Source organism: Odontomachus brunneus, unplaced genomic scaffold (genome assembly GCF_010583005.1).
Source record: "Odontomachus brunneus isolate Ranch 3 - 2012 unplaced genomic scaffold, Obru_v1 Obru_scaffold_002, whole genome shotgun sequence".
Taxonomy (NCBI): Eukaryota; Metazoa; Arthropoda; class Insecta; order Hymenoptera; family Formicidae; genus Odontomachus; species Odontomachus brunneus.
Window position 1 is genome coordinate 1211614 of NW_022639452.1, and position 23992 is coordinate 1235605.

General features: G+C 42.5%; 2 protein-coding genes across 4 annotated transcripts in view; one reads left to right on the top strand and one right to left on the bottom strand.

Moving 5' to 3' along the window:
* Positions 1-33: 33 nt before the first annotated feature.
* On the bottom strand, positions 34-12174 carry LOC116842866. Its single transcript, XM_032812667.1, has 8 exons — positions 11729-12174; positions 10928-11035; positions 9358-9503; positions 7005-7167; positions 6660-6828; positions 3491-3643; positions 2755-3184; positions 34-1911 (listed from the first exon to the last, which is right to left on the bottom strand). The coding sequence occupies exons 1-8, from the start codon at positions 11946-11948 to the stop codon at positions 1660-1662; spliced, it is 1641 nt and encodes a 546-aa protein (XP_032668558.1). The 5' UTR covers positions 11949-12174; the 3' UTR covers positions 34-1659.
* A 6800-nt stretch (positions 12175-18974) lies between these two features.
* Positions 18975-23992, top strand: part of LOC116842874 (growth hormone secretagogue receptor type 1) — a 44307-nt gene continuing 39289 nt past the window's right edge. For 2 of the 3 annotated variants that reach the window (XM_032812690.1, XM_032812698.1), the window contains exon 1: positions 18975-22877. In XM_032812690.1, the coding sequence (XP_032668581.1) occupies positions 22787-22877 (91 nt within the window). In that variant the 5' untranslated portion in view covers positions 18975-22786. The remainder of the gene's footprint in view (positions 22878-23992) is intronic. The other variant, XM_032812680.1, reaches the window with a different exon arrangement.

Sequence of the window (23992 nt, forward strand, 5' to 3'; positions counted from 1 at the left end):
TGTTAAAATAGTAAATTTTGACACACATGATAGTTAAAAATAACTAAATATTATTTAACTCAAGAAATTGGTTTAAATCTGACCCTCCAATATTTAACAGTGCAAACGCAGACGCAGACGCTATCAAGAAACTTCGCTGTTCACGAAGTCAATAGTGCGATAGCGATAGTGACTTCGAAGTCCATGAATAGTAGCTAATAATACACTACAAAAAAGAGCATTAATAGCGCGTAATTATGACGTAGAACGTTACCGTTAGTGGCATCAGGATAACGTTTGATACCACTTAGCTTCGCGAACAGTCCGTAGCATTACGTAATGCTAAATAGCATCTTCGCGAACACACTCATAGTGGGTTGCAAAACGGTTTAGATGTAATGAAATTGGGAGCACAACAAACTGCCAACGCTGAGAGTCATTATTGTGACGGATTTATTCATTAATTGTTCTTATTATTATTTATTTTTACTGCTTACTATTATTTAATATTCTTAATCATATTACTAATGACATTATTATTGCTTAAGTGTTCCCATAAAATTTCCATTTCCATTTCCATTTCCATAACATTAACACAGCATAATGTCTAAGATCTAAACTTAAGATACCTTACAGACGTTTTAAATACGTCTTAGAGATATCTTATATTCCGACGTCTTTAAGATGTCTTTAAGATATCTTATCTCCCGATTTTAGACGTATGTGTAAGTTTCTCCGTAATCTCTGAATTTTGAAGTTTTTCTGAATTTCTGAAGTTTGGCGTGCTCCCAACTTCATCGTGTCTGAGCCCGTCTTGCAAGCCGCTGCAGTCTCGTACACCCAACGCACGCAACGCAAACATTTCGTGACGGTTATCCTGTATGATCGGCGTAAGTGCATCGTACTTTTCGCACGACACGTTCGCGCATCGGCGGGTCGCGTTTTCTGCCGGAGAACCCATATCTGATTATCTTGCACGGCCGCGACGCGTTAGGTGGATATTTTGCGTGTTACGCAACCTTAATTGACTCTCTGATTGCGTCAAGTGGCAAGAACAATAGCTGGTATCTATCCACCCATCCAGTCGGGCATAACCCCATTTTACCATCTTAATCTGTCACATCCGCGGTAACCTCCCCCTATTGTGTGTGCATGCCGCACACTAACGCACGTGAGCTTCCACACATGCCGGAAATTTCATTCTGTTGTTTCCTACGGTAAACTCGAGGGAAAGACGAAGGACAATTTTCGCTGATGACAGGCAGTGGCGCGACGCGCCGTCGAGCAACCGCACGAGAACGACGAAACCGCAAACTTGCGGCTTCCAACGAGCAATAAGCTGTGCATTCGCCGACAATTAACTTGGAATAAATTTAGATTCGCTTCGGGAGAGTGATCTTACCCTTCACTTTAGCAATTTTGGGATTCATTTCGGAGTTCGTTTAAAAGACTTGACGAGCCATTTATTTGTCCAACACAATCTCGAATGCTCGTGCGTACGCAATTAACGTGACTAATGAATCAAGAACTATATTATCGACAAGCTGACTTCGCGTTTTTACCTCGAAAAACATGTTACTCGCGGCTCTGTCTTTCGCTGGGACAGAACAGGAGAGACCAGGGAGCGTTTGTTTCATTTATTATTCACGCGAGTCACCAACCCCCGACGCCGCTGGGACATCACACGCTCTTCTCGGATATGGTAGTCCTGTCGCTGTCCGTTCTTTGCAGCACTCGCAACGCTCGCTGATGGCGGACGGTTACGGTCGTCGGTAACTCCTGGTCGTTGCTCATTCTTCGCAGGGTGGTGTCCCTGTCCAGTTGATCCTTACCTTTGGGACACCGCGAACTCCGTATATTCGTGTAGATAACGTAAACGGCGAGGATACCCATCAGGAACATCGCAACTCCCACACCGCTCACTGTGCACACCTGCAACACGCGAAAGTACACAGCAAATAGCGCGCTCCGCCGTGAGGATTTCTCACTGTGAGATTGACACGGCGTCGCATTTAGGCCAAGTTCCACAACATCCATTTAATTTTAACTACCGGTTAAATTCCAATAGTAATTCTAATTAACTCTTCTTAATGTCAAATGCGATTGATCAAGTCTAATGGAATAACTAGCCAGTTAAGTTAATTGGAGATTGTGGAACTGGGCCTTGATTCGGAGAGGAAATGCACTGAAGAAATTATTTCCGTATTTAGAACTAAAATATTTCGTACATACGATTTGGATGGCATTGCTATGCTTGTCTCAAGTAGGACTTCCTCGTGAGAAAACAAAGCCCACAAGTAAATTTTTTGGTTGCAATTACCAGAAATTTAGCCATTTGGTCCTATTTTCACCAAATTCTTAAATTTCCATTTTTCTTTTTATAGAGTATAGCTGACACGACAGCTGATAATATATATTAATTGTTAATGATATTTTGATGATAGAATCAATCTACTTAGACTATTTGTGTAGGAACAATGAAGTAAAATTTCGCACTCATACAGAGAGAATGTTATAGTTCTTCTTTTTCCTAGATATTCTTTTCAATTTTGTTATGTTTCTCTAGTAGAGGAATATATTGCTAGTGAGACCTATATGTATCTTGCTGAGCATCTATTCCGCTAAGTAAATCTAAAGTAAGTAAGTAAATAATTCCAAATATCCAAAGTAAGTAGTAAGGCTGAAAGTAGAATCAAAATTCCCACTCAGGGTTTACTATAAAATTCTCTCCAAAAATCCAGGATAACTCCCGATGAAATGATCTGCCAAAAATACCGTCGTCCACCACTCGTTGTCGTCCATTCCCGAGACGAGAACTTGCGTCGTTTCGTTGTCCTTCTCGTGCACCATCTTGATCTCCTTGACGGCGCATCCCGATCGCGGTTCATTCCCTCGATTCAGGAGTTCCCTGAACGCGAACGGCACGTCTTCGTAGTTGTCTTCCGCCGTCGTATCGTCGTTACCTCCGGCTTCTTTCGTGTCTCTCTCCTGGGACACTCCACTCTGTTCGCCCCAATAAACTCTCGCCTTGTCCTTGCGAACGATCACGCTACCCAGACGCTCCAAGTCGCCCGTCTTCTTCCTCATGGACAGATCGAGGAACCTCGGCGCAGCCTGCGATTCCACGTTGTGCGCCATTAAGACGCTCGACACCATGTGGTTCCAGTCCAAGGGATTAATCTGGTTCTTGCATTTCTTGTTCTTACTGTGACAATAAATGACAAAAAATTGTATTTTTGTCTTGGTGACTTCTGTGGAAATTGCATTGCGTCTTTCAGAAGGCCTCAACTTTAATCCTTTATAATTCCACAAAAACCTAAATGACTGACTACTTCTTCTAAATGGATTGTGATCGATTTTTTGCTTAGTAATAATCATAATAATAATAAGTATAAGTACAATAATAAGGACACCCCCTTAATATTGTCACTCTCAATTCATTTTTATGCTTACTGCGAACATATATTCGATAATCAGTGACATCGTCGACGTGAAATTTCGCGGAACTCACCACAATGCTTTGAGAGCTTTCGTGTAAATTCCTACGGCGTCCTCGAGCCATCTGACTTGCCTCAATTCTTCGGCGTCGTACTTTCCACGAGCGTTCTCGGACGCCCACCACTGCGAACTCTCGATTCTCCGCTCCAAACCGTTGATTACATTTCTGACGGTGAAGAATTTAACGTGAAACACCCGTTGTTAAATGCACGCCGATTTCATGCACGCGATATGCTCTACGACAACGGCGCGATTTCTTTCATTCAATCGTTAATTGAATTCCATAATCGAATTGATGTCCGTGGGCAGTTCACGAATTAATTACGTAATTCCGTTATACTAATTGTCGGCACTTTGCCGTTTGATCGAGCATCCTTAACCTCGATTAAGAGCGCGACGGAAGTAGCAGAGGTTGCGAATCGGAACGAGCAGCAAGCGCGAAGTCGAGTGACAGCTGCGAAGTTACACTGAGAAAAAGATACTTGAATGTTATTACTACATACACAGAAACGAAACTCCGACCAGTATTATAACGAAGGAAGAAGTATTATTACAACGAAGTTGATTCTGCAGAAATACATTATTTCAGTCTCATAATGAACAATTTATTTCTTGTAGTCTTGCTTGCGCTCGAGTGAGTCTGCTTGAGTAGCAATTTCAGCTGCATATGTTAAACCTCATGTCACGTATATAACGACTTGAATATTCTGAAGAAATAACGTTAGAATATTCAACAGTTAGGATACGCAACTATACAGAAACCTTAGTTGGGAAATCCTTTTGTATAACGATTACGAGACTGGAAACGCAATGGTAAAGCGACAGAAACAGTTAGAGAGAAGATGCACTGAAAAAATTATTTTCAATACTTGGAATTGAAATATTTGGTACATGTACGACTTGAATAGCATTATCATGTTATTTATTTCAAGCAGAACATACTAATGAGAATTCCCGAGTCAAAATTTTAATGCTACTTTGATGCTCTTAAGGATAGTTTACGCCTACTTAGATGGTTTATAGCCTAGATAAAACTTACTTTGACGATGATACTCATTAACTTCTCTTTCTCTTCTCTTTAATTCTGTCTTGTCAAAATCTTCACGTTACTTTGACGCTCTTAAAAATAATTTGAGCCTACTTAGATAATCTACAACCTAGATGAAACCTATTTTGGCGATATTGATACTCATTTTCGAGTCGAAATTTTGATCCTATGTTGAACCTTGAATACTACACCGCAGTAGGAGCTAAGATAGCAAAGTAGGTTTAATTCTAATGATATAATTTATTCCTACTTTGACCCTGATGATGTCTGAAATTTATGCAATAAAATGTATATTTTATACTATTTCACGTTTCTATTTCGTTATTTATTAAATTTTTTAAACATTTCTATAAAATACATATATTCTATGTAGGAGCTAAAGCTTCAATAGATGTTCACAACTAAACCTACTTTGTTTCCTAAGATCCTACTATTATACAAACTTACTTTAACGCTAAAGAAAGCGAAAGCGGAAATTTCAGACATCATCAGGGTCAAAGTAGGAGTAAATTATATCAGAATTAGAATTAAACTTACCTTGCTATCTTAGCTCTTACTGCGGTGTAAAATTCAAGGTTCAATATAAAGTCAAAATTCCGACTCGGGAAAGCGAAGTCCATAAGAGACAATTAATTTTTTTGATTGCAATTACCAAACATTTGGCCATTTGATCCCGTTTTAACCAAATTTTGGTCCGGTATGTATCACATTCTCGTGTCAACAGTAAAATTCTTCTTTCAGCGTAAACTTCGCGCGCGCGCTTAGTAGTATCATTCACTTCGTAATGCCAGTAATGTATCGCTCATTAATGCAAATGTTGTTCGTAAGCGCGCAGCAAACTCGCGCGAACTAACGAGGTTTCTAACTAACTAACGAGGTTTCTCCACGTATAGACCTAAGAATGACCTCGAACAGCTGCCGCAGTTCCGAAGACTGAAACATTCAAATGCAGAAGGAGGAAGAAAAAAGGAGCGATACCGGCAATTCTAACCAGCCGTTTGATCGAGGATCCTTAACCTCGATTAAGAGCGCGACGGAAGTAGCAGAAGTTGCGAATCGGAACGAACAGCAAGCGCGAAGTCGAGTTACAGCTGCGAAATTACACTGAGAAAAAGATACTTGAACGTTATTGCTACACAGCAATGAAATTCCGACCAGTATTATAACGAAATGTTTTGCTTGCATACCAGAATATCTCATTATAATCACACACACACACACACACACACACACACAGAAAGAGCTGTTTACCTTGACCTAAACTCTTTTAATCAAATGTGTCGTGTTGATTCAATCAGATTTCCTCCTCCGTACAGAAATAAAGTTGATTCTATAAAAATAAACTTTATATCCCACAAAGAAATGTTCAAATATTTTTTCTCAGTGTACTCGCGCGACGCAGGGAGCGTATAATCGGCGCCGTCGAAGGAAGTCGTCTGTTTTTGTCTTCCCGGAACTTTTTTTCTTTTCAGAGCGAAAAGCAGGCGACGATAAGATCGTCGAGAGGAAATGTGTATCCGCGCGTGTCTCTCTCTACGTTGAGAAGATTGGCGGCGCTTATGCAAACGACGTGGTGGCGCACCGCATGTTAATGACACAAAAAATCGGATTTCATCAATTACTCGCGTAATGAGTCGGCTGAGATTCAGTCCCGTTAAGATCCTTTGTGAAGCACAAAGAGGATAGCCTTTCACGCTCAATTACTCGTCTGTCTCTCACTATTCTTTTTTCCTCCTTTTCCCCTCCTTCCCTCTCTCTCTCTTTCTCTTTCGCTCTCTCTCTCTAATATGTGCAATCATAATCAATAATTCATTAACTTCGCGCACGTAATCCGGCCATGGTGCAGTTAGCGATTAATAATAAAGCAGTAGCACGTCGCAGGGAAATGCGCGTATCGCGTCATATTGCAGATACATAAGCATTTAAAGCTATCCAAACGTATTCTATAGATTACGATGATTATGAATTCAATCATAGATCCGTATTATCCGTTATGTAATCTCGATAATACATTAAAATTACTCGGACTGCACATTGAATCGCCCGGGAATTATTATACGCTTTGAGTGACGCGCTAAATGCGACACCAAGTCGTCGTGAATAAATGCCGCGGAAGTCCTCGTGTATTAATTACCTGGAGTCCTCCAGCATCAGCAGCAGCAGCAGCACGTTGTTGCTGGAATTTATGCGACTCAAGCGGTCCCGCGAGCTGCCCTCGTCGACAATTAACACAGTCACGTTCGCGGATTCGCGGAGGAACTTCTCCTCCGGCTCGCCGATATGCACGACATGCGACGTGTAACCTGCGTCAATGGGATAACTGACGATGTAATCGGCGACGGCGATTTGTCCGCTCGGGGAAGACCGCGTGTCATTTACGCGGTAACGGAAGCGGGAATATTCGACGAGTACAAAGGAGAAAGAGGAAGAAAAGAAAGAAAAAAAAAAAGAAGAGAAAACGAAAGACACGATTCCGCACCTTTCTCGTCATTGTCGTGGACTATGACGCACAAGTCCCTGGCGACGGCGCTCATCGTCAGTTTCTTCGCGAGATTCTGCACGTCGTCGTCGTTCTCGTCGTCCACGTTGGCCACCAACGTGAAAGACCGCCATCTCAGGGCGTCTATCACTGCCAAAATTGCCTGCGAGGGAAGACAGTAAGGCCGGACCAAGTCTCAAGGTCGCAAGAAAATTTACCAATTACAATCAATCGTTCTTTTTACGACCAAAGAAGAATTGACTGTGACTGGTCAATTTTCTTGCGACCTTGAGACTTGCAACTAATGTAGAACGACGCTAACGCGAACTCTAACGTACAAATCGCACGTCGAAATCGCGCGAACGCATTTTATGTCGACTCGCGTGGGTGTATCGTGCTCTAATAAATATGTCGCGATTGTGCCCCATAATTATAAATTGCGCTTAATTACGGGGTGACACGGCGTTGGTTTCTTCATCTTGATTCGACATATTGAGTGAAACCAACGAACGTTGCCGCGCCGTCTCGTATAATTATCGCTGCCAATAAACCTTGGCATTTCCCAGCTGATTAGTTTTACATTTATAGACAACTCGTTATCCACGCGATATTAAACAGAGGAAAAAGAATCGCGTTTGAAGTGAGGAAGGCGAGGCGAGATTTTTCGCCAAATATCACGTGCACGGAAAGAGAATATTGTAGAAAAATTTACTGGATTTTGTATCTAAGAAATAAATCGACACTCGTTCTGTTTTTTCATTTTGTATGCGCTACTTATAGGGTACAGCGGGGTAAATTGAACAGCAGGGGAATTTGGATAACACTAAGCGTTTGCGACGAATTTCAGAAAAATGAGACGCCTTGTTTTATGTTTGAAGTTAGCATGCTATATATTCATATTTTTATGCTATATCATATTTTTCTAAAATTGTTGCAAACACTTAATATTATCCAAATTCCCCCGCTATTTACCCCGTTGTACCCCATTTTAGGAACTGAAACGTGCTATTGAAAGGCTTGCTGCGCTTTTAGCGAAATCCGCCAGATTTTTTTTCGCGCAGTTTACTATGTTCTTTCACGTCATTCATGATTCTGTCAGAAGGAATCGTTTTAAAGATTTTCTTGTTCAAAATTGGACTTAATCTACACGTACACGAGGAACTTATATATGTTATCGTCAGACATCCTGTGCATGGTGCTTTCCCTCTGGTAATACATGTCAGTACGAGCATTATCTTGTTTTATTTCACATTCTGTGAGGAACAAAGACGAGATGATGCTTGCGCCGACTTTTGTGTCAAGGGCCGGTTTCACCAACTCCGGTTAAACCAAACGATGGTTAAATTCTAACTATCAGAAGTGCCAATATCGAGATTGAATATAAATTGTTCATTGAGGTTCAGTATGACACTGTTTATGACACGTCGCATTTAAGTTGACTACTCTGCTGCTTTTAACCTTCGGTTAGCTTAACCGGAGTTGGTGAAACCATGGACGTAGTATACATGGACCCCGCATACGGCCAGAAAAGTGAAGCCAATATGTACAGCCCCTCTGTGTTCTCTGTCTCTTTCTGCACAGACAAAGTGTGCAATGAAATTTAAGTAAGACTTTTACTTGCTAGTCTAGTCGGGGTGCTGTTGCACTCTATAATATTATGGAAACGAGAAATGGATGCACGCGCAACAAAAAAGTGACCAAAATAGAAAGAAAACTGTAGCTCCTCTATTCTAGCTCTCTTTCTAGATGTTAGACAGAACATAGGGCATTCGGAGTCTATGTATACTATGTCCATGGGTGAAACCGGCCCTAAATAGAAGAGACTCACGGCTACCATGCCGATATTCTCAACTGTGATTGATCCACTAGGTTTACTGCTTCAATTTTGTTAGTATCGTGTTTGATTCATGAAGCACCGATTCCCCAAAAAATCGCTTATTAGAAAAAACATTGGAAAAATGCAAGCAAAAAATCAATTCTTACGTAATCAAAGTCAGAATCATCATGGTGCGAAACTAATCGCGAGAGCGGCGCGCAATCAGATGTAACGCTCGAATATATGCCGCGAAAAACCCACTGTTGCACTGTTTGATTTATTGTCGTGTTTAACACTTTCACACGTTGCGTAAGCGCAAAACGGGCCACGTTGCAATAGCAATGCGTTACGCAAAGGCAAATCTCGTATTATGCAGCAGTGACCGACCGTCGTTACTCCGAGATCTCGAATTGGCGGTTTTCATATTCGACTCGTAGAGCGAAGCTTCGAAGCTCACGATAAATAGTAAAATTAATTACGATCTATTGAATCCGTCTGATAGACGTGCGCACAGATGTCACACGCGCGCGCACGCACCTGCACCACGTAGGAGTTTGATTCCTCCGCCAAAGGATGTAAATACGACGAGACCGACGGCTTCTTAACGATGTGCGGCACCTTCAATATCGAGGTCACTTTGTGCACCGCTTCGGCATTGGTCGTGGTGTCCGGCCCGATAATTCCTGAATATATAACGTGAGACATCTTTAGGACTTTCGCACAAAAGCCGTAACACTTTAAGTTACCTCAAGTACTGACTGTAAACTGAAGTAATAGTGAACTTAGGTCAACGTGCAAAAAAGGTAACAAAAGCTTGATTTTGCGGGCGTATTATACTATATGAGATAGGAATATCAAGTATTTTCTAAGCAAAAGAAGATCGGTAAAAATATTTAACTTGTCAAACTAACATCTTATAAACATTTTTATTACTCTTTCTACATTGCAACATTTTTTAAGTTAAATTATTGCAGTGACTAAATAAACAAACTATATGCTATGGAAAGAGCAATAAAAATTGTGATAAAATATTAATTTATATTAAATTATATATCAGTTTTCTTCTTCTAACCTTCTTTTATAGTAAAATATTTTTTTGTATACTTCATATTACACCCTTGTAAATAATGAGACACCCGATCTCACGCATAGAGAAGACCGGGGCTAGATTTACCGTATCTCAGAATTTCAAAGTTACTTCTCAGGCAATGAATTGTTGTGACTGACTGTACAAACGTAATAGAGGCAGCCCTCTTCTACGTATTAATGATCGCCATGATCTAGTTAATCGTATATTTTAACCTATAATAACCAAGATATAAACACATGATAAGACAACCATCTTGGTCTGATAATGTGTGAAGTTGCTTAGCAGCGCGAGGTAAAAGCAGGCCACATATAAAATATGTATCCTGATTAGTAGTTCCCGCGAGAGATCTCCACAGCCGTCTTGCCGGCCCTTAAATATAGGGCGACCTTTCTTCATCCGTACATATGCTCGATTTCATTCATTTTATAAATGAAAACTGCTTTTATTATCCGAAGCATCATATACTTGCAAGAAACTTCATTTTAGCTAGCAACGCGTTAACTTTATTCGGTCACGATGGAGAATATTAATGCAACATTTCGAGAAACTAGAAAATTCACTTTGCTATTATTAAATTTTTTCTATTTTTTTAACTGTAATTTTATTTCAATTTTAATGAAACTCGGGGAAAAATATTTATGTTCTAAGAAGAACATTTTTTTGCAATTTTGTATCCACTACTTCTCTCAAGATAGATAATAAAAAATAATAATAGTAAGATAATAATAGCGAGAAACATACTCAGGGAGTCGCCTAGACCTGGTCTCCCCTAATTATGGTTTTGTTACGTTACAATTTTCTTTGTATGTTGACTTAAATTCACTGTGCGTACTTCAGTTTACAGTCAGTATTTAATGCAACTTAAGGCGTTACGGACATTTTTGTGCGGAGGCACGTACGTGCGATTATACGAATGTGAGCCGCGTCAAATTGGCGAGTTGTTATCGGCCGAAATTAGGCTGCGATATTCACGCAAAACGAAGGTAGATAGAAGAAAAGAGACGATTGTCGATTTACCTAAGTAATGAGGTGGATGCAAACAGTTGATATTCGCCCACACGAGAGCCTTCAGGGCCGCCTTTAGAGCACCTGTTATGCTACCGCAAGTATCCAAAACGGTGATCTCTGCAAGCGAGTCGAATTTTCACCGCCCGATAATTCGTAATTTACTACGTTATCGTGGCACACTGAAATGCGTTTCGTTATCACACGAAAAAAATTGTTACAACCGCGTTCTCTATAGTTAGAAAAAGAATTTATGGAGAGAAAAATATATGGATAAACAATTTCGTGAGTGTCAGCTGAATTTTTTGTTATTTGGTAGAGACTAGATGAAAAGAACTCGGTTGGAGGAACAGAAAGATTCCTGCAGGAGGTTTCTACTCAACTAGCCGTATGTAGTTATGCAAAAATGATCCAATCCACGTGAAATTCATTGACAAGCTTAGCTCTTGAAAAATGGATAAAGAGGACGCAACTAGCAAAAAAATTAAATTGTGTTTCAATTCATTTTAGACATTCATGAGGCTTAAATTATTTCATTTTACGTAGGAAGACGTATGGACTATTCATTTGTGTACATGGATTGCCCATAAAAACTAAAAAAGTCCATAAAATCATAATTTTATGGACTGAATGACTTTTGCATAATTATGGCCAATTGTTTTTAATTATTGCAACCAAGTTCTACTACAGCTGAACATATCGGACAAGTGTTTTCGATTGCGGTGACAGAAATATCGCTTCACGTCGCCGAATTTTCACTTGAGTCGGGTACTTCGAACTGAGACCTTTTCTCCAACCGAGCGGTGAATTTACCGATCTTAAAATCGTCGGTCCGATTGTTGTGAGCCTCGGCGAGCAGCCCGGCGGCCTCGTACAGCATAACGCCCTTGGTCGACAGTTTGGTGCACGACGGGTCGTCGTGCACACTCGTCAGGAATGAAATTTGCGCGGCCTCGCTGCATTCCGTGCGTGCGCCGCAGGTGCATGCGGCGACCACCACGAAGATCACGCACCAGGCTCGCGCTGCGCTCATCGCACCTTCTCGATCGACTTCAGAGGAAAATCGGAAAAGACAGCTCGCTGTCGCGACTTCTTATCACGGCGAGATACCGATGTAGACAGCGTTAAACGCACGCATGGCGATGTTGCACGAAGCGCACCGCGACTCGCGGTCTAATTTTCTTCGCGATTCGTATGAGAAAACGGTGTGTCCTTCGTGACGAGTTTCGACGGACTACCTGTCTCAAGTGCACACCTTGAATATTGAATTTTAGAAGCTTTATAAGGCGCCTGATGCATGTGCCGCGCGAATTCGTAAGGTTTCAGACGCGTCCTCGAACGGCAGGTGCTCTCAAAACTCGCCGATCCGAGAAACCTCCGGCAAAATCGTAAAGTTCAGATTGCCAATGTTTTTGTCGGTGCTGACTCGGAGATTTTACGATCGCGTGCTCATTGTCCGCTGTCAAGTCGACCTGGAAGTTTCGCGATACGATTTCCGAGGATCTCTTCCGGTATTTGAGCGGTCGGCTCGCTCGTCTCCTTCCTTGGATGGATAAAAAACGGACAAGGACGTCTGCTTTTTATTTCGTCTTGACGATTTAGTTTTGGTTCACTGTGTTATGTAACTATATAAACACCGCTGTCGATGGCGAGCTAGTAACACGTAAGGAATATAATTAATTGATATTCTGATTATATATTTATACATTTATTTATACATATATATTTATATATATTTATATATTTATTTATACATTTATTTATACATTTATTTATACATTTATTTATATATTTATTCTGATTATATATTTATACATATTTATAATTATTGGTACATACATTTTATAATTTATGGTAATATTTATAATTATTAGTTCCCCTTTCATACACGGTATTTTTTTGTTCTCTTTCCATGCCACATGTTTAACATATTCACTTTCACGGTTTATTTAGAGAGTTATCCCCACAGCTCATATTTACTTACGTAATTTTTGCAAAACAGACTTAGTTTGACAATGTGAATGTAGAAAAAAGGTTTGTGCTGTCACACATATTTGACGCTGGTCTGCAGTAAAAAGTCGTTGCGTCACGCATATGTGACGTTAGTAGGGAACTTGTTTTAAATATCATTTACGTATGAATCCGAACGAGGAAAGAAGCAGCCGGCAGCATACGAATATTTTTCTAAATATCTCAAGCAAACGCCTTTCCCTTTTGCCAATCGGCTCGTTGTGAGAACTCCTCCTGATTCTCACACATAAGCTCGTTTAACATGACGCGTCAGCCGCTAAGAAGAATCCTATATTTAATCTTCCTTGCATCACGCTCGCTCTTGCGTAACGGCTGGATAAGTGAAACGTATTAAAAAGACATGACGTGTCTGATTCTCTAATGTGATATCTTAAATTAGCATTATTTCTTCTTGCCAGACAATCAATCCGTTTTTTGTTGTGAGTAATTAGCCTCAGTTCGCGCTACGAGTTACATTGTTATGCAAGTTAATTGAGAACGTTCAAACGCGTAGACACAATATGTCCTTCATATGGCATATATTGATAATATTGACAACATAGATGGCAGTAGACATCAAGAAGATGCATTCTGATGACTGTGTAGGTTCGATTAATCCCGGCGGCTAGCGCGAGGTGGCACCACCCTACCTTTTATCGGAGACATGTTCTTCCATTATTATTGTGCCGTCGATCACTGTTATATTATCTTACAATTTTATCTTACCATATTAGCGCATATTTTTTAATAGAAGTAATTAATAGAAATAACTTAATAGAAGTAATCTTTTTAATAGACGTGTGGCTCCCGATTGTGCATTTAACAAATTGTGGCACAGCCGGTGAATAGATGAGAGTTCTAGTGAAAAAGCAAACGAAATACTCTAATGGAATAATTTTTCCAATCGACTATACATATTGTTCCTTTTTAAGAATAATATTTATCTCGTTCAAAATTTGGAAGGTGACAATTTTTGAAAGACACTGAAAGACACTGAAACATTTACACATGCGCGGTTAGGTTTACCGCTGAATATGCTAAGGCAAAGCAACGTACATTTACTCTACTTTTCGAGCGAAATTTCATTCGAAGAAATTTGGTGAGTAGAAGAATCCGGATCGCGGGATGAATGTCTCGGCGAGATAATTGGCGGAGCGCCGAATCAACGTCGGCTTAACAATCGGCTTAACGTGGCCGCGCGCAGTTTCACAAACGTTTTCTTTCGCTCATAGGACGAGACAGGTCTTTGATGTGAGGGGATCGCGCGGACAAGACAAGACGTATCTCCGCGGGGCGGACACACGGCGAGCGGGAACGCACGAAATAGACGGACTATGCCCTCGGACCACGCGGCCGGTCCATAATTCTTTCAAACGGCATGCAGGCGACCCGCGAAACGATCTCTGCACTTCAAAGGCAAATAAGAAAAAGTGCGGAAGGATATATTTGCGTCGCGGCCGGGCCATTACTTACGCTGGCGCAGGACCAACAATAACATTGGCGGACTTTTAAAAGCCCAGAAGACGCTGGACTTCCTCATGGCACCTCAAACATCCTCGCACTTTCCGCTCCTTCCTTGCCCTCCCTGCACCCGTGGACTGAGAGGATGGTGTGCGCGAACACGCTCGGCTGTCTTCCTACGTTTTAATCCACACGCTATGCGTACAGATGCGCGCGCGAACGGATGTTCTATAAATCCGTCGCGTCCTGGAGCAGACGGTTCCGCAAAGCGTCATCACCGGGTCGTAACACCGGGATGCACACAGCATTGGTGTGCAAAAATGACCGATGAAAGAAATGACGTATTCGTCTCGAAAACGAGATTGTATGATCAGCCGATCGCGACAATTCTCAATTATCTCTAAGACGCGCAACGACGCTAATTTTGGCTTCGTCAGAGTCGCGCGATCGTCAGTTTTAATAGATGTGTGGCTTCCGATTGTGCATTTAACAAATTGTGGCACAACCGATGAATAGATGAGAGTTCTAGTGAAAAAGCAAACGAAATACTCTAATGGAATAATTTTTCCAATCGACTATACATATTGTTCCTTTTTAAGAATAATATTTATCTCGTTCAAAATTTGAAAGGTGACAATTTTTGAAAGACACTGAAACATTTACACATGCGCGGTTAGGTTTACCGCTGAATATGGTAAGGCAAAGCAACGTACATTTACTCCACTTTTCGAGCGAAATTTCACTCGAAGAAATTTGGTGAGTAGAAGAATCCGGGACGAATGTCTCGGCGAGATAATTGGCGGAGCGACCGACGGTTTTGAGATCGCTCGCGATCTTTCGTACTCATGCCAAAGCCACACGGCTCACCGTCGTAATCCGCTGGCATCCTTTAATCCGCCCGTCGGATACGAACGATCCGAGACTTGATCGCGAGAAATCACCAGCTCCGATAAATTACCGTCACCGGGCTTTTGGCCGCGATCCACTCAATATTTATCTACCCGCCACCACGTGTGTTCGGCGCTAGAAACACAAAGTCGTTCCGTAGACAGGGCGGGATTCGGGACACACGCATGCAGGGTGTCATAGAGAACCCGGCTGGAGGGAAACGTGTACTTTGGCAGGCGGACGTGACATGCGCGGCATCACTCACCGCGAATATATCCGCGAATTATCGTTACTCGTTGCGCGTAAAAATCGCCGTCCCGTCGATAAATCTGCGTAACGTCGCCGGGATTTTCGGCCTCGCTAACGTGCCGGGGGTGGATCGAGTCAAGTCGCCGCGTTGTCCGCGACGTGTGTTAACGTTGACAAGTGCTCGCGCCGATTTCGCGAGAGTGTATCCGACCGGAAACCGGCGAGGGCCGGCCTAGATTTCGGCGTCCGGGACGGACTTTCGCGGAAAAAGCGGTAATGTCGCGGTGAGTGCCGCTTTGACTCTCCACCAGCGGTTTTACCGGGAATCTATGCGGTGTGTCGCAAGTGCCGACGAGACTTAGCTCGCACGTCAAATTCAACGGACCAATCTCGACGGGGGTTTCCGCGCGAAGGCGAAGCAAGTCCGCGCTTTGCGAAGAAGAGTATATCATTGCTCACGGAGAGAACACATCACAGTCTCTCTTCTTTATATAAATTCTTTCCTGTTTTAATATTGCAGTAATATAATTTAATTTCAGTAGAGCGGGAATGGACTGTGTCAGTAAGTCAGATTGAGAGAAATATTTCTTTCTTTCAAATAAATTCTTTCTAATTTTACTACGTTTTTAGTGATGCAGAAAAATAAACTGTCTAAGATCTATTAAGAAATATAGTAAATGGAAGATAGCAAATTCTGTAATAACGCATTTCAGTTGGTAAAATATAAATAAAACAAAGGGGATAATTAATTACGAAAGGATAATTAATTACGAAAGGATAATTAATTACGGAGTGTTGATCGGTTCCACGGCTACAGAATTCTATAGTAATTTTTACTACAAAATTTCCTCCATGTGTAAATATTTGGATTGATTACTAATCAAATAATAAATATTTTGAACTCTGATTAATTACTGATATTATTATATATCCTCTTTCATTATTCTTTTTTTACTTTATATTACGATTATTATATCTTACATTTGTTTTGTCACGTAGAATTTTGGCCTCTGGATGCATTCAGAGCGGACTTCGCGAGAATTATGGTAAAGCGCGCGCACTTTCTCACACGGAACTCCGCGTATGCGAAACGCGCTATGATTAAGATCTACAATGTTAAACGAGGCTAATGAATAGACCGTTGAATTTACGTTCACCGTCATTCGTCACAACTGTCTCGACGGTATTTTTCTCTCGCGCGCGCGCGCTGGATAATCCGCTCTCGCCGCGGCGAGCTTTGCCGACTTCTCAAGCCGCCGGCGCGCTTAACCCAGATGCGGTGCGGAAAAAATGTTCAGCGGTCGTTCAGCGAGAAGAATGACGGCGCAAGGAGTTGCCTAATGTAGGAAACACCGATCCGAATGTTTCGCGCGCGTACCAACACGAAGAAGTGAAACGGAGTCTCTCTTTCTCTCTGTCTACCTATCTCTTTCGCCGTTAACGTACACCAGCGCATTATTCAGCAGACCATTCAAGTGATAATGCCGCGATCGATTGACCGGGCGATCGGCATAAGTAGAATGCAGCATTTTTCGCGCGCGAGATCATCCGTCTTCGCGATCCCAGAGGCGGCGCACGTCGTCGTCATCGGCGCATACAAACGCGCGTCACACGTTCGCCGAGATAATATTAAGCGCGTAATGACAGCGCGGGATTTACAAGGCTCACGACAAGGTATCGCGCTCCGTGAGGAGTCGACCTCGATTTCGCGCGCAAATCTTTTTCAGCGCGAAACGATCGCCGGAGAGGAGGGCTCTATTCGGGCAACGCGCGCTCTCGTTCGTTTGCCGTCATAATCGCGCGATAAAACTCGGCGACGCCGGGAATTTCGACAATTTCGGCGGGGAAACTCGCGGGTCGCACTTGGCCAAGTACCGAGGCCGAATTTCTCCAATATGCCGAAAGCCGCTGGGGTTCGGTGTTGATTACGCGACCCAGTTAGATATGTAATGAACGTCGAGGCTCTGACGTCTCTCTGCCACTTGACGCGCCGATAAATAAAACCTGCGGGGGTGACAGCTCACAAGCTCGTGACGGCACAACGATACGATACTGATTAAATTTCGCCACGTGCGTGCGACGTCTCGACGTACGACGGAATGACGTGCCGCGCACTCGGCGTTGGTCTCACGATTGTCTACCTGGTCGAAAAAGACAAAAGAAAGGCAAAGTAACAGCACCAATCCTCGGACACGTGTCTAATCACGGATATTCTTATTGTTTTGGTCGTTAAATACAAATATTTTAACTTTCGACATAGAAAACATGTTTGTATTTATTAAATGTACATATATTTTACGTTGAAAGTTTGACTCTTCGAGTGATAAGTTATTTTTGCTATCTTCAGAATGGCAACCAGGATCATTAATGTCTTCGTCGATTTTCTCTCTTTAAAGTGTGTTCGAAAAAATTTCTAAAAATATCGGGATTTCCTTTACACTTTTAGTTGGAAACAAACACTTCTTAAAACGGACGCAAATAACCACATGGACGGTTAGGGATAGATTCTGCTTTAGATAGTCGGAAAATTCTAATTTCGGAAATTTTTCCAAGAAATTGAGTTCTTCTTTATTCATTCCTTTAAGAAAAATTCGTAAAAATCTCTCATTTTCTCGCTATCTAAACTCCTTCCCTCAAATATTCGTATTTAAAGATCAGAACAATATCCAGGATCGGACACGTGAGCATTTGTACTTTCGCTTTTCCTCTTCAAACATTTACGAGGGAATTTCAGCTTACGTCCGATGACTCCGTGGTTCTGGCGATATCAGTAACGACGACGAGAGAAACGAGGCGACCGCGATTGAACCAAGGCGACGCGGCGGAATCCACGATGCGCGCGAGAATGTCGGGGTGAAAATTCGAGGGAAACGGTGTCAGCCGATATTGCCGCGCTGTCGAAATTCTCCTGTGTGATAAGAAACGTCCGTTATGCGTCAATATTGTAACACAGCGACGTCGCGGCGTGTTGGCCGCCGCTACATCGATAATGCAGCATTTGAACCGCGTTCGCGTACGCATCAGTGGATTCTCAGCTAACCGCGCACGATTCGACAATATTGGCCCACGTCGCGAGGGCTAAGCGCTCCGAGGAACTGCATTTGTTTTGCGCGGAACCAACTGATCAAACATGTGCGTACGCTTACGTGCGAATCGCGTAGACGAACTCGGGGCTAGATGGCCCATATTTCAGGTTATCTCGAGATTACAACTTCTCAGACAAATAATTACTGTGACTGATTGTACAAACACGATGTCCATTGCTCCTCTCAAGATAAATACTGAAAAGAAGCATATGGACAACATGCCCCGGAGACTATCTAGACCTAACCTAACCCAATCTGCTCTAGATGCAAATCGCCGAAAGGACGGAGGAACCACAGACTTCTATATCATAACTAAACCACTAATTCCCATGTTTATAGAGATAATTTTTGAAAAGTATGTATTATATACCCTCTCTCTTTCTGCAAGTAAGCATCTGCGCATGCTTGGCGCATGTGGAATCGAAAGGAGGTGGTATGGAGTACGTAATATGCTTGCAAATGTGCATTCAACCAATCAGATGCCACTATCTTCCTACATGCGCGACGCATGATTCAGTATATAGTTTTCGGAAGCATATACTTTACCTAAGTTAGCAGTCCAGTTATGATATATAGGAGTCTGTGCGAGGAACCCAATTCGGCCGATTTCGCCTGCGGAATGAGCGGGACCAATCGCTAGGCGACGATGTGACGGCGCACGCCGACATGGATAACAGGACGCGCGATTTTTCTCCCCTACGATTTTCGCACTGCCCGGACGAATCGAGCGGATCGGCGCGATCGCGAATCCGGTACCGAAGAAAAGAAAAGCGCACCGCGGAGAAAAGAGCGCGCATGCCCGACGAAAGGGAGGCGCGTTCGAGAGTTTGCGGCGGATTGAGTTCCACGTTCCATTCAGTTTACCGGCACTATTTGCACGCCGCGGTTCGGCTTTCCTGGACAAGTGCGCGGACGCGCGCGCGCGTGTGTGTGTGTGTGTGTGTCCGCGCCGCATCCTGATCCGCGGAACAGCGCCGATGACAGGAAGCGGACGGGTCACGTGGCGGGAAACGCGCCGTGAAGATTCCGCCGAGCAATCGGCGCACGTCGCGGAAGTCACGGCGGCGAAGAGGTGCGCGTCCGAGAAGCACGCCGCCACCACCTGTGAAGAAGACGCGAACGCTCGCAGGAGCGACTCTAGTAAATACGTGACGACGAGTTCCCCGGTGAGGATTGAGAGCGCTGCACCGGGCGAGATTGAGTCGCGCGACAAACACCGCGCCGATAAATCGCACGGCGAGCGACATCTAATTCGGGCCGACCGGTACCATCTGTCTAAAACGAAAGAAACGGAAGTGGCTTAACGGGCGCGCGCGAAGGGCGATTAAGTCACCGCCGGCGATCGATTCGATCGGGAAGCCGGCCTCCTCGCCGATGACCCGAAAATGCACGCGACCGCCGATTAAGCCGTCCATAAAAACGGAGTGACCCGACTAACTGATTCGGTCGACATTTCATTAGGACCGAATCGCGAGGAAGTGCGTCTCTCCGAGACAGCCGGTCGAAGTTAACTTGACGAGCGATACTCGACGCACTTGGACGCCAAGCAGGACGAGAGCGGAGCTCGCCGGGATCGCAAACGCGATCACGGCGCTCCGCAGAATCCTTTGCTAAATGGCAAATCCCGTTTGGAAGTCGATCAAAGACCGCAACCGTGCAGCGTTAATGACTTCGAAGCTGCCGGCCGGCCGGCGGATTTAATTACGCCTGCTGATCCACGAGCGTATAGCGTCACCAGAATAGCGTCAGGTGTGTTTCGTCGCGCGTCGATCGGACCTCGAGTGCTAAGCGGGTGATTCCGCGCGAGAGATCGGGCGAAACAAGAGCTCTCGAAGCCCTTGACGATGCAGTCCTTGTTTTCGCGAGACCCGGAAGAATCTTCGCGACTCGCCAATTCCACTGACCTACTCGTCGCGAGAAAATGGATCGTCCTGCGAATAGGACGCCACGTGGAAGGGAGAGATATGGTGGCCGGAAGTATTTCGCTGTGAGCAACATAGATGCAACCAGCCTAATTGGTTTTTGTGCGATGGTAATGTGTATGAGTGACTCACAATTACTTTGGCACGTCGACTACGTCAATCAATGTGGTTGCGCGTAATCTGGCTGTGGCAACCGGAAATCGGGTGACATTCCCCGCGGATACATCGACAACGTTATTATCGTATTTGGAACTGAAATATTTGGCATATTTTCACTTGTACCAAATGCATGTATTATTGAGAAAGCAAACACGCATAACGGCAATGAAACCTCTTAGTTATAATCATCAAACACGTTTGTCAACTCCATTTTAACCAAATTATATAAAATACATACGATAACATTATTACCGTAATTGGAACTGAAATATTTGGCATATTTTCACTTGTATCAAATGCATGCATTATTGAGGAAGTAAAACATGTATAACGGCAATGAAATCTCTTAGTTACAATCATCAAACAGATTTGTCAATTCCAACCTAATCAAATTATATAAAATACATACGATAACATTATTATCGTATTTGGAACTGAAATATTTGACATTATCGTGTTTTTATTTATATCAAGTGCATGTATTATTGAGTAAACAAAACACCCGGCGTAAAATCTCTTGGTTGCAATCATCAAACACGTCGACCAACTCCATTCCAACCAAATTATATAAAATATATAAAATATATAAATTATATAAAATATATAAATATATAAATTATATAAAATATGATGACATTACTATCGTATTTTGAACTGAAATATTTGGCAATATCGTATTTTTACTTGTGTCATGTACATGTATTATTGAAGAAGCAAAACACGCATAGCGTCAATGAAATCTTTTAGTCGCCATCATCAAACTCTATCCTAACAAAATTATGATCCGGTGTGCCAAATTTTCGTTTCGGTATAACATCCTTTTTTCAGTATGCGCTCCGGTTAATCAGATATCGTCGCTGCAACTCAGCGATTGTTCTGTGGTTGCGGCAACTACATAATTAGTTGTTTTACCACTCAGTTGGCATAGCCAGATTAATGCGTAAACCGACCACACCGTTTTCTCCGTAATGAGAAAAGTAATGAGTATTTTATAATAGTCGATTTATTGACCGTCTTTGTATTCGTTCTTTGTCGCCGGTCTTTCTCATTAAATCCTTAGATCTCAACTCGCGCGTGAATTACCTTCGAAATGAAAAGAGGGAAATCATGTATTCCTTCTTTTCTTTTCTTTTCTCGATTGACGTGTCTCGAGCTGCTTTCATAACTGACGCGTAAACAGCCCGACTTACTTGATTTCGCTGCGCAAAGGTGTAAACTCGAAAACTGGCAGGCGGCGTAGTTGCATGTCGTGCAGCTCTGGGAAATTAATCGTGTTAATCGCGCTGTGATGAAACGCGACTTTCGTCGCGGGCTCTGCAGAAGATAAACATTCATCCGCCGTCGGCTCTCGCAAATTGATACTCTCGCTATCCGAGCCACTCGGGCAGAAGCTACTTTATAAACGAGGGGTCCCGTTTTAAGTGAAGAAGCCAATCAGGACGTTTGCGACACGAACAATTTCTCGCGATCTCCTCGAGTACTCTCATCGGGCGCGGCGCGCCGAGGTAATTAATGGTGAACGTACCGCGGGATGAGAGGGACAGATAGAGAGCGACTCTCGATGATGTCACTTAAAGTCGTCTCTTGCTCGACGAAAGCGGCGCTTAAAGCTTCAATAAAGCCCATGAAAGCGGTGTACGACGTTGCTGGCGCGAGGCTAGTGACAAGTCCTATATCGCCTCGATTCCTCATGGATTTTCTCGGGCCGCATCTCGACGCGATTCGACTTGTCGAGCCGCACGAACCGAGAAAAGTCGCGGCATGGCCGAAAGTGCTGCCGACGTAAAATTGAAATTTATTCAAAAAGAGAGAAAGAGAAAGAGAGAAGAGTCGTGATCGTGACGTGCCACGATCGCTCGTACATGCGAGGCCTGTAAATACGTAGTTCCGTAACCGGGAAACGAGGCCCGCTTCTCCACCGAGTGGAAATACGCGATAGCGTAAACCCGTCGAGTGTACGAGATACGTGGTCACGTGGAGAGGAAGACGTAAGACACACAGCTGGCCTAAAAAGCCGCAGGAAGCTCTGGCCGGTGCGCTCAAGACGTGAAAGTGAAGGAAATATCGCGCTCGGTTCTCTACGACAAGCTTTCAAGATGCTGACGACCATGTCGACCGTCGCGATTGAATTGAATTCCTCCTATTACACGACGGCGATCGGCAACAGCGCACTCGACGGATTCTCAGGTACTCTCTACTCCGGAACTACTCAGTCTGTCGTAGTCTCGGCGACGACGAAGCCGTTAACATGTTGACTGCACCTGAAAAGTATAATTTTATCCTTAGAAGAATCCTCTTATGTGACTCTTAGGTGACCTCAAGAAGATTCTTTTGCATTATCAACAATTTTGTGTTAAATTTAACATAATTTAACATTTTAACATTTGTGTTAAATTTAGCATTTCATATTAGCTTTCTACGAAAAGGCAATTATTCTATTTAAATTAATATTTAGATTTAAGCATATAGATTATATTAATACCCATCAAATAAATATGTTTTATTTTTTAGATATTCTTTTTCTCTCTCTCTCTCTCTTATATTCCATCGATAAAAATTTTTGCTTAGAACGTGGGATTACAGAAAACAGTGTCTTGCAATCGAAATTCTTTTCTTTTAGGTATTAGAATAGTTTTTTTTTAGTTCTAGGAGAATCCTCTTGAGGCCACAATACAAGAAAATTTCGCTAAGGATAAGATTATATTTTTTATTCTGTTAAATTTTCCATGGATCATGCAATGGACGATTGAAACTTGCTGAAGGCAACGGGTAATACGTTGCAATTTGAAATGCGCGTTTTATCTTATCTTTTATCTCAACACATTGACTTCCCATTAGCGGTTGGTTTCTTAGGCGCAATTAATTATACTTTATAAGTGATTTTATGAAACGCAGTAATATCGCAGTGCCGATCAACACCGGTGACCACAATAGCATCCAACGCTTTACCGCATAGAAATTTCTTAATATTTTTCCAAATCCATCTTAGATTTCAATCAGAGTGCCCAACTTTGTCCTAAAATAGATTATTCCATTACGATACCAATTGGGAATCCTATTCTTGTCTCAAATATGATTTTTCTGTCCAGAATTGGAACAGAAATATTAAAGAAACTGGAGTTTTTATGTGTTTTAGCTTTCTAGTGTTTCAAGTTTTTATAAGTGCATCAGTTTCATTAATGCAATAAAGACAATACAAATGTTTTCTCTGGCTTACTTTATTTTATGTTAAAACGTAAAATAATATATATATATATATTATATATATATATATATATATATATATATATATATATATATAT